Consider the following 10,948-nt stretch of genomic DNA (forward strand, 5'->3'; position numbering starts at 1 on the left):
CTGTGACTGTACCATGACTGTACCCATGAACTCAGCAGCTGCTGCCATTGCTGACACAAGATCTGCACAGGATCAAGCCAATCAGGACTCCGCCCCCTGCACCGAGGAGATAACGCCCTTAAGGGCTGACTGCTCCAGGCGGGAGAGTGTTTTCTTCAGTAGCCCACAGTCATTGCCCCATGCTCCAGGAATACATCCATGAGCGTCTGGGTGGCTCTGAGACTCAGTGGGCTTCTGTTGTTGTTTGGTTGATTTCTGGCAGAAAGTGTGGGGGGGGGGCAGCCTGCAAGGAGTCGGAGCAGAGAATATTGTTGTATATGATCTAACTACATTGTATGCACATATAAAATTATCAGAGAATAAATCTTAAAATATGGCTTTAAAACCTTTGCTCATGAGCTGGAGAGTTGAATTAGGAGTCAGGGAGCAGAAGACGAGGGTTCAATTCCCAGCACCCACATGCTGTCTATAATTTCACTCGCAGAGGATATGATGCCCTCTTCTGGCTTCCTGAGGCTCCAGGTACACAAGTGCTGCACACACACATGCAGGTAAAACACACACACACATACACACACATGCAGGTAAAACACACACACACACACATATACATACAGACATTTATAAACTAGAACCTTCACTCGGGTTACTTTGCAGCGCTGTCTTTATTTTCCTACAAGCAGTTTTAAGAGAGTCAAAACACGTGCCTGAAGATATTATGTAATCAGAAGACTCTTCCAGCAGCAGAAGGCACTTTCCCCTCAAACTAGTGAGGAACTGCACTATCTTCGAATCCTGCCTTTTCTCAAGACAGCATTATATGCTCTATGCCAGAAAGCATTTGGTAAAAAGCAAATAAAAAGTTGCCTGTCCATTAACTTTCACAGTGGCACCAAAGAATAGAAACCTAACAGAACCTGTGTCTGAGGGAAGATGAGACCCCTCTAACAGTCCCTAGAAGGTCCTGAGAGCCGCATACAAGCAACCGGCAACCTCCATGTGTTTACCGTGTGTAGGGGGTGGGCCATTTAGCTGGTCGCAGAAGCAGGTCTCTGAAGGCAGCAACCTTGAGCAGAAAACAAATGCGCGGAGGAAAGTGCAGTTAATTTAACATTTTGTACACACTGATCAATAGTCCACAAGCACATGTACTTGGTCCAGAGGAAGAAGAAGGATTTGCCAATTTCCCTTGGGTCTGTGGCCTTGGTCCTTGTCGTGGTGATGCTCATGTCAATCATGTGCATTCACTCTGGACATAGTCATGTGTGTCTGTCTGTCTGTCTCTCCACACCCCACCCTGTGTGTGTATTAAAAGATCCTATCCTATAGGAAGCTCCTTAATTAGGAAGGAAAATAAAACAGCTTCAAGAAGTTCCTGAAACTGACTAGATTCACTAGGTTTCTCCCTACCAGAGTAAACAAGTCAAGAGGCAAAGAAGGCGAAGACCAGACAAGCTGCCTGGAAGAGGTTTAGACCGGCTGAGTCACGTGGGAAGAACACTCTCCAAACTGTTGAGCTGCTTGCAGGCTGTGCAGTGTGCCCAGGTTCACAGCTTTTGTAAGCTGTCACCCATGAAGGGGTGGGCTTTGGTAATGCAGCTGTCTGTCAGTCATTTCTGCTCCTTCACCCATATTCCTGTAACTAGCCCAATAAAACTCATGGATCACCAGGTTGGACTTGATTGGTTCTGTACTTTGGTGTGCTGTGGGCTCCCCATGTGTGGTGAGTAGACGTGTGTTGAGTCGCCCTCGCAAAAAATTTGTGTGCTGGCCAGTGGTGCACACCTTTAATCCCAGCACTCGGGAGACAGAGGCAGGTGGATCTCTGTGAATTCAAGACCAGCCTGGTCTACAGAGCGAGTTCCAGGACAGCCAAAGATACACAGAGGAGCCCTATCTTGAAAAACCAAAAAAAAAAAAAAAGTTTTGTCACACATTAGTGTACGTGCGTGTGTGTGTGTGTGTGTGTATGTGTGTGTGTGTGTATGGGCATGTGCATGCCATGATAAATGTATGGAGGTCAAAGAACAGCTTGCAAGAATCAATTCTCATCTGTCCTCACGTGAGTCCCAGGGAATGGATGAAGGCCATCAGGCTTGGCAGCAAGAACCTTTACCAACTGACCCCCCCCTTGCTGGTCTCGTACCATGCTTTGAATTAAAAAATCAGGTAGTTCCAGAATAGGCTCCAAAGCTACACACAGAAACCTTGTCTCAAAAAAATAAATAAATAAAATAAAATAAACAAATAATCAGGTCGCATGGCCTAACACACACAGAACTCACAAGATCTTACTCTGTGATTTGAGGCTGGCCTCAAATTCACAATCCCCTTGCCTCATCCTCCAGCCTCCTGCATGTTGGAACTGCAGATGTACATACCACACCTGATTTCAAAACAGATTTTCTGAAAAATTCAATAGTTCTGGTTTTCACAAACCACGACACCACTATGAACAAGTTGCCATTGTTTCGCACAGATTTTTATGTGCCGCTTTGCACACAGACTTGGAGAAGAGGTCACCCCACCCACATCACACTACTATAAGTAATTAGAGAAAAGCAAGTGTAGAGTCTGTGTTCTTTTTCTGTTTCTCCGTGCTGGAGACCCAAGCCTCGCATACTCTGCACAGCTGTGACACACACCAGCTCGAGGCTGAGAGTTTAAACACTGCTGCCCCACAGGATCTTCTCTGAAGCTAGGAGATGACATGGTCCTAGCGTCTCTGTTGAACCACCTTTTAAAAAACAGGGCTTAAATATGACATTAGTATCCAAATATGCTTTATTGTATGCAAATTCTAGAAAACTTGGTTCATACAAAGGCAGTTCTTTCCAGTTAATTCCTCATTCCCCAGCCACTCTGCGAATACGAGATTTCCTCACAACAAGGCCATCTTTGTCCCTTCACGTCTCTTTCCGCCACATAGCGGCACCTGCTCCAGGTTCATTGTGGAAAGAACATTAGGGAGAAGGAAAGTGGCTTGACAATTTTTTTTTCAGAAGAACAAGAATAGAATAAGTCTTTCTTTAAAGTACTACATAATAAGAAGTTAAAAAATAAAGTGCCACATGAGAAGAATAAGTGATACTTTACCAGAAATCAATAACCATAGAGGCACTGAAATGAAACCTAGCTGCTTCTTAACCAGATGAAAGTGTGCGGTTTCTCGCTGTGAAGAGAGGAGCTTCTCTCTCACCGTCTTTCTGAGAACTCTCCCTGGGATCTCAAGGACGCACGCCCAGACGTTTCTTCAGCATGCAGCCTCTCACAAGGACGGTCATCTTCCCCACGCCATCTTACAAGCATGAAATGACCGACACAGAATGACTCAACCCCAGGTGGTCTTTCATCTACTTACAGGGAGGGCTGCCGCATGCGCACAGAGAACAGGAGTGTAGCAGGAACCCAGGAGCTCTGTCAGTGTGCCCACCACGCCACGTCACCCACAGGCACCACCGTGTCTGCCCGACACCATGAGAGAATCAGAGGCCTCCATCCATCCCCGTGGACGCCGGAAGCAGGTTCAGATCAACAGCACACCGGCTCACTTGGGTTGAAGCGGTCTCCGCAAGCCGACTCTCTGCTGCCTTAGTAAATCCTGCATTTCCTTGTGCGCGTTCTCCTGACACTTCAGCTTTGCTAGGCGCTTTTTTTCATACTCATTTTCGAGTTTGATGGCTGAAAGATAAAGCAAATGCAGCTAATCTGAGTGGCGTTTCACCATCTCAAAGCACAGAGCAGGTGGACACTGTAGAAGAACTAACAACTTGACTAAGGACAGACAGAAAGGAAGCATGGGTGTGTGTGGATGATAAACTTAAAAGTTCTGTGATCACTAATTTATTAAAGTAGCTCTTGAAAGAAAGAGAGGGAGGGAAGGAAAAAGGAAGGAAGAAAGAAAGAAAGAGAAAAGAAAGAAAGAAAGCTAGCTTACATTGTGCTGAAGGGAGCAGGCCATCCTTGACGGTTTTGCATGGCGTGAGCTTCACAGGACTACCAAAAGCAATTTCTCCCAAGAACGGCAACCTGATGTTCACTAAGTTTGTGTACCAGGTCTTTGTGAGCTTTGCAAGGTCCCATGGTTCCTGTCTGAGGCGAAATTTCATGAACTTATTCGATCAGTTTTTACTGGGCATGCTCTGTGAAATACAAACATCTTGCTACCTTTCCCTCAAGTTTGGTTTCTGGAGGATTTTCCAGAGTTACCATCCTAACTAGCAATAAAAGCCTGCTAATTGGCAGAGATCTTGATAAAAGACCCGAAACTAGGACGGGGTTTGCTCACAGTGCAGCACCCTACAGTTCCAGCCAATCCACTGATAAGATTATACACGGGAACCATAAGCTCTTTTATTTTTATTTTGACACAGGGTCTCACTGTCACACCCTGGCTAGCCTTGACAACTATGTAGACCAGGCTGGCCTCAAATTCACAGAGATCTGTCTGTTTCTGCCTCCCAAGTGCTGGGTTTAAATGTGTGCACCACCACGCCTATCTACAGTGTCTTTTGTGGATCAAATAACATGAGCTGGATATGGCAGGGCATATCCACAATCCTGAGAGCGGTGTACACAACTATAATCTTAGTCCTTAGGAGGCAGAGGCAGGAGGATGGTGAGGTTGAGGGTAGCCTAGAATGTATTATAAGCGCCAGAGCGGCCTGGTGCACATGGTAGGACCTTGTCTTAAAGAGCAACAAAGGAATGGGGCTGGGGAGATGGCTCAGCAGTTAAGAGGACCAGGGTTCGGTTCCTAGAACCCACAGGGTGGCTCTCAACCATCAGTCAAGTCAGTTCCTGGGAATCTAGCACCCTCTTCTGACCTCTGAGGGCACTGCATACACAAGGTGCACAGAGAGACATACTGGCAAAACATAAAGCTAAAGGTCATACATAAAGAGCCGCACACATTGAGCGGGTATGTAGCACATACCAAGGCTTTTCATATCCCACCTGGAGAAACAAGTGAGACTATCAACTAAAGTTTGCTTAATTCTGAAGGACAAGTGTCAGCTACGCCGTTCTCATCTGCGGTTCACATTCCTTCCACCTCGTTTAAAGGAGGGAAATGGTTTGTGACACCTGCTGCCCTTCGATTTTTCTCCTCCAGTTTCGTTGATACTTCAGCATACAATGTTAGGGAGTGAATTAACAGGGTAAAAATCATAGACGCAGTTGCCAAATCACCCGGATGTATTTATAAAAATGCTCACCTGGTTTTAAAGTGCAGACTCTGAGATGGTTTGGCGGGGAAGAGTGCTTGCCAACAAGGTGGGTGACCCAGATTGGCCCCTGGAGAGAACCAGCTCCCACAAGCTGTCCTATGGCTCCCCATGCGTGTGGATTATCTGATTGCTTGGTTGGTTTTTTTTTTGTGGATTTGATGTGTTTTGTGTTGTAATTATTTTTTTCTTTGTTGTTGTTTCCCTAAATTGCTCAGGCACGTCTTTAATTTATAATCCTCCTGCCTCAGTTACTCAAGTGGCTGGAATTACAGGCCCATGCTAAAATTGCACTTGTAATAATATTTACTTGAATGGTGCTTTATGTAACCCAAGGTCTAAACACACACAACCGACAGAACTAAGCTGAAGGTAACGAATGGCAACTCCCCTGCCGCTCTAGCTCTGTCACCCTGTGAGGAACCACACTGACATCGTAGAACGCTATTCTAAAAAGAAAACCTTGCTTGACTCACGCATAATGGTAAATGTCATAAACCAGAGAGGTTAAAACATAAAAGCCAAGCATTGGTTGTGCATTCCTTTGAATCAAGGCGCCTGGAAAGCAGATGCAGAAGCTGACGCTGGCCTGATCTGCACAGCCAAACAGCTCGTTCAGACCAGCTAAGGTCACCTAGTAAGGCCGGCTCAAAAAACCTTGTGAAAACAAATCCAGTTCTCTAAGGCAATAGCTCAAAATCAGAGTGAGACTACTGTGTGGTGCTGGCAATGCGTGTTCATGATGTGTTCTCTGTATCCCAGGCAACCAGCAGGTCTCACACAGGCATTGGCTCATTTGCCAGCCCCACCACAATAGATAAGTAAGCCGCGCATTACAGATGTGGGAGATAAGGCTAAGACGCTGTGTGCAGAGGGAGCCCGGCTTGGAGCGCAGGACTGCAGACTAAAAAGTCCATGTTGCTACACGCTGCCTGCCAGAGAGGCCGGAAAGCTAAACTGACCAGCGCTCTTACACAGGTGTTATTTGTATCCACTAAAGGCGTGTTTTAGGATGGGAGCAGTACAGGTGTTTTTGAATGACTGAAACCAAAGAAAAAACCCAGACCTACAAATAAAGACACATACATAGAAACCCATGTTAACCTAAAAAAATCACTTAAAAAAATTTTTTTTAAAAAGGCGGGCAATGGTGGCTCACACCTTTAATCCTAGCACTCGGGTGGCAGAGGCAGGCGAATCCCTGTGCGTTCAAGGCCAGCCTGGTGTACAAGAGCTAGTTCCAGGACAGCTAGGACTGTTACACAGAGAAACCGGTCTTGAAAACAAAAATGTTTTTAAATAAGGTGACACAGCCTCCCGCAGAATATCATAAGCACACGGCTGTGGGTTTGATCAACCTAGACCTCTGTTTCCTCATTTCACAGTCTGTCTTTGGTGTGAAGACTAAATAGAATTGTGTCTCAGTTTAACTGGCCACTTGAGGCCGCTTAGAACGACCTAAGAAGGGAGTCTCAGTTGAGGGATTTCCCAGATCACAAAGCCTGTGGCCTCATCTATCTGTGGGGACTTGTTTTCCCTGTTAACTGCATAGGAGGGCCCATCTCACAGTGGGCTGCACCACTGGGGGGGGCAGGTGGTCTGGGGTGTACAAGCCGAGTTAAGCACAAGCCTGTGAGCCAGACAGCAAGCTGTATTCCTCCAAGGCTCCCTCAGTGATGAACTGATGTGAACAAGGCTAGATACCTCCTTCCCTCCCCTGTATGCGTATTCTGATTTTTCAGATTATTTTATTTTGTGGAGGTGGTTTGTTTGCATATATGCACTTGTCTTCAAGCGCGCTTTACACCCACTGAGTCCAGAAGAGGGTGACAGATCCCCTGGCACTGGAGTTAGAGACCATGTGAGCCGCCACGTGGGTGCCAGGAGCTAAGCCCCAATCCTCGGGAAAGCAGCGGGTGCTCTTAACCCATGAGACACCTCTCTATACCCATTTATTTGTATATTTTTATAAAAAGTAGTATTTGGGAAGCTGGAAAGATGGATCATCTACTAAAAGCATAGACTGCTTTTTCAAAGGACCCAGGTTTGGTTCCCAGCGTCTGCCGGGGGCAGCTCACAAGAAGCATCTGTAACTCCAGTTCCAGGGGAAGTCTTCTGGCCCCCATAGACACTTCCTTAAACATAATGCACACACGAAGAGGCACGTACAACATAAAAATAATTTTTCAAGTAGTCTTTTAGAAACAAAATTCAGACACTTTAAAATGCTTTCTTATAGTCCATCAACTTGCTGCGAAGCATGCCCAGCCAGTCACAAACCCCAACCACACTATTGTAATTTGTGTATAGGTATGTGTGTGTATGGTGTGTGTGTGTGTGTGTTTGTGTGTGTACTTACACTTTGTAACAACTGCCCTTCAAAATGGTTTGCACTGTGTTTCTTCTTGGCAAGCCATACGCCATGGTGAATAGTCACGGCCTTTCTCTTACACAGGAGCCTGATGTACTGTCTCCGGTGCTCTTGGCCTGGAAGGACAGCAACAGCTCTCGTTTGAATATTTTTATAGCCAAATAACCAAAAGGTCATGACAAAACATGGAGGGATGTCAGGAAGCACATTCGTAAACATTAGCTGGATCTGGACCCTGGACATAAAAATAAATAAGTAAATAAAATAAAAAAAAGCTAGTTGTTTGTTTCCAGGAAGTCGCTCTATCAGGCAACTAAAAGGTTGCAGTTGGCAGGCAGCCTTACGCCCTGGCACCATAGGCGCCTGTGCCCGGATACAGAGTCTCACAGTTGCGCGCCATTATGGCTGTGATAAGGACAAGGACCCTGCAGCTCTACTCCCGGCATCACCAGGCTTGCACTGGTTGCCACGGCCCTTTCCAGGGTGCAGTTCCAGCCAGAACCGACTGGAGCGGGGCAGCGAGCGCCCTCCTCGCCCTCCCACGCCCGAGCCACTTCCCGCCCCTGTACCCGGCTGAAGGTCCGTGGGCCTCAGCCGCGTGACCCAGGGCAGCAAGCGCTAGGCGTACATGGCCGCGCACTCGCAGCCGCCCCGCCGCGGACACGCGCCTTCCTGCTTGCTCGTGCGCCCGCTTGCTCGTGAGTGCGCCTGCTTGCTTGCCCCGTGCCCGCCCTGCATCACCAGCCGCCTCAACAAAGGGCTTTGTGTGCGCGCGCCCACTGGGCGCTCAGACTCAACCCCTCACTGTGAGGTTCTGGCGTCAGTTTCTACAAAAAGCAGATGAAATTGTGGGGATAGTCACACAACAGTGACCATGAGGATCCATAACTTCTTAGAGTCCCAGGCAAATGGTGTCACTATGCCGGAGGGTTTTGCTAGAGCTGTTCCGTGCTAAGGCCAGGACCTTTCCAGTGTCCCTCCTCCGAGCCTAAATGACTTCCTAAGTCAAAGAGAATATTGTATGTGTAGATTTCGTGGGTAGTACCGATTAAAGCTAATGCTTGCGAGTCTCTGAAGCACAGAAGGACCAGATTATATCAGTGTGAGTTCAGTGACGACTCTATGAAAGAGACAAAATGTTCCGATTGAGAGGGGAATGGACCTTCAGTACTTAACGAGTTCCAGGGCCAGCTTTTAAGGTCAAACACACTAATCTCTTTACCTGCCACACTTCTTTCCTGCTTTGTTTTGTTGAGAAGTTCAGAATGGTCTAGAACCACTAGGCAACCCGGGCTGGCTTCAAACTCGCAGAGCATCAGACTCGACAGCAAACCCTTAGCTGTCTTGCCAGCCTATTTTTATAATTAAGACTAATACCAAATACTTAGCTGGCAGGGGAGATCATCCCCAAGGTGGTTTTCCCAGGGTGAGCACTCTGGGCATGCTGACCCCTGCAAGTTCCCCAAATGTGAGAAACTCTACTGCGTAATTTCTGGTAATGGGAGGAGGAGAAGGAGAAAACAGTGTACAGAAAGTACATTTTTACAGACATGTGCCCTGCGATCTAGGAAACTCTCATCCAGAGCCACTTACAATGCTTAAATATTATCAACGAAGAGCATAAACACCCCCACAACCCCACAACCCCACTGACACAGGAGAAATAAACTAAACATCCAAGAAGGTAGAAGAAAGCTGTCCAATAAAGATCCTCAAACAAAGACTATTTTCTGAATTTTCTTTAGAAATACCAAATTAGGGCTGGAGAAATATCTCACTGGTGAAGAAGAGCACCTGCTGCTCTTCAGAAGACCCAGATTCGGGTTCCAGCACCCACATGACACTAACAACCATCTGAAACTCCCGGTCCAGAGCATCTGTCAGCCTCTCTGGCCACTGAGAGCATTGCACATACATGGTGAGCTGGCATACATGCAGAAAAATACCCTAACATACAAAGTAAAAATAAATCTTAAGGGCTGCAAATATGGCTCAGTAGTTAAGAGCTCTGGCTACTTTCCCAAAGGACACCGATTCCAATTCCCAGCACCCACATGGCCACTCACAGCCCTATGTAACTGCAGTCCCAAGAGATGATGCCCCTCCAGACACTACATACTTGCAAGGGGGGAAAACTATACACGTAAAAAAAATGTTTTTAAAAGAAGAAGGAAAGGAAATACCAAGTTCTAGCAAGAAGGGACACAGGAGTGGAGAGAAAAGATAATGAGCCAGAGCCAAGTGCAAGGATACTTATGAAGATCCTGGGATGACACCGCTGTGTTGTATGTAATAAAAATAAATTACCAAATTCTACCTCTCCTTTTTCCCCTCTCTCCCCTCCTCTTTCTGTGCCTCTTGTTATGCCCATCTTCCCCTCCATCTCTGTCTCAGTCTCTCCCCATCTTGCTGGTACCTCTCCTTTATCTTCCAGTTAGCATTCCTCCTTACAATTGTTTAAGTGAGAGCTGCTGCCACCTAGTGTTAAAATGGAGTTACAAAGGGGCTGCAGAAGAGGTTTGAGTGCCCAAATAGAAGGAACTCAGCAACTGGGAGAGCGCTTACCGTGTTTTAGATGGTGTTTAATATAGTGCCCATACTGACTCATTTAATTACCACACGATTGGTGGCATTCATCATTTGATGGTGTTTTAATATTTATTTGTATTTTTAACTGTGTATGTGTGTGTGTGTTCATGTAAGTTCAGGTACCTGAGTTATCAGGGCTCCTTGGGTTGGATTTAATGTTGAGCTGGGAACTCCATCCTTTGTAAGAGCATTATGTGTTCTGAACTGCCAAGCTCCTTGCGATGGCATTTTGGAGAAGAAAACACAAATGAAAAAAAAAAAAAAAAAGCCAGGTGAGCCAGGTGATGCACGTCCAAGTGCACTGCTGAGGAAGACTCAGTAGCGTCCCTAGGACTTTGCTGGCCAGCCAGCCTAGCCTGCTTGGTACTGTCCCAAAAACCAAGTGTGCTTTAAGAGGCCATTTGTTCATTTCCCAGCTGCCCAGACTCCCGAAATAACCACATAGAATCACTGCTTGGTCAATTACTATAGCATATTCCTAGCAAGCTTTTACATATCAAATTAACCTCAGCCACAAATTCAACGCCAGTCTGAGCCTTATAGGAGCCTTTCAAAAAGAAAAGAAATGAAAAATGGAAAGAAGGAAGGAAGCTAGGTGGTGGTTGGTGGTGCACACCTTTAATCCTAGCACTTGGGAGGCAGAGACAGATGGATCTCTGTGAGTTCAAGACCAGCCTGGACTATAGAGTGAGTTCCAGGACAGGCACCAAAGCTACACAGAGGAATCCTGTATCAATAAACCAAAAAGAAAAAGAAAAAAAAA

The 10,948-nt window shown here is 46.4% G+C and overlaps 1 protein-coding gene and 1 pseudogene across 1 annotated transcript; one reads left to right on the plus strand and one right to left on the minus strand.

Moving 5' to 3' along the window:
- Nucleotides 1-2,824: 2,824 nt before the first annotated feature.
- Nucleotides 2,825-7,693, minus strand: LG1H4orf36 (linkage group 1 C4orf36 homolog). Its single transcript, XM_013350882.2, has 3 exons — nt 7,585-7,693; nt 3,938-4,092; nt 2,825-3,681 (listed from the first exon to the last, which is right to left on the minus strand). The coding sequence occupies exons 1-3, from the start codon at nt 7,647-7,649 to the stop codon at nt 3,548-3,550; spliced, it is 354 nt and encodes a 117-aa protein (XP_013206336.1). The 5' UTR covers nt 7,650-7,693; the 3' UTR covers nt 2,825-3,547.
- Nucleotides 7,694-8,976: 1,283 nt separating this feature from the next.
- On the plus strand, nt 8,977-9,096 carry LOC113457517 (annotated as a pseudogene).
- The last annotated feature ends 1,852 nt before the right edge of the window (nt 9,097-10,948 follow it).

The sequence above is a fragment of the Microtus ochrogaster genome, linkage group LG1 (genome assembly GCF_000317375.1).
Source record: "Microtus ochrogaster isolate Prairie Vole_2 linkage group LG1, MicOch1.0, whole genome shotgun sequence".
NCBI classification, from domain to species: Eukaryota; Metazoa; Chordata; class Mammalia; order Rodentia; family Cricetidae; genus Microtus; species Microtus ochrogaster.

Excerpts from the sequence above, each read along its gene's own strand:
- LG1H4orf36 (XM_013350882.2), bottom strand. The coding sequence starts at position 7,649 with ATGGCGTATGGCTTGCCAAGAAGAAACACAGTGCAAACCATTTTGAAG. Across the intron at positions 4,093-7,584 it reads AAGGGCAGTTGTTACAAAGT|ACAGGAACCATGGGACCTTG; the intron begins GTAAGTACACAC and ends ATTTCGCCTCAG. Across the intron at positions 3,682-3,937 it reads CCTGCTCCCTTCAGCACAAT|CCATCAAACTCGAAAATGAG; the intron begins GTAAGCTAGCTT and ends TTTATCTTTCAG.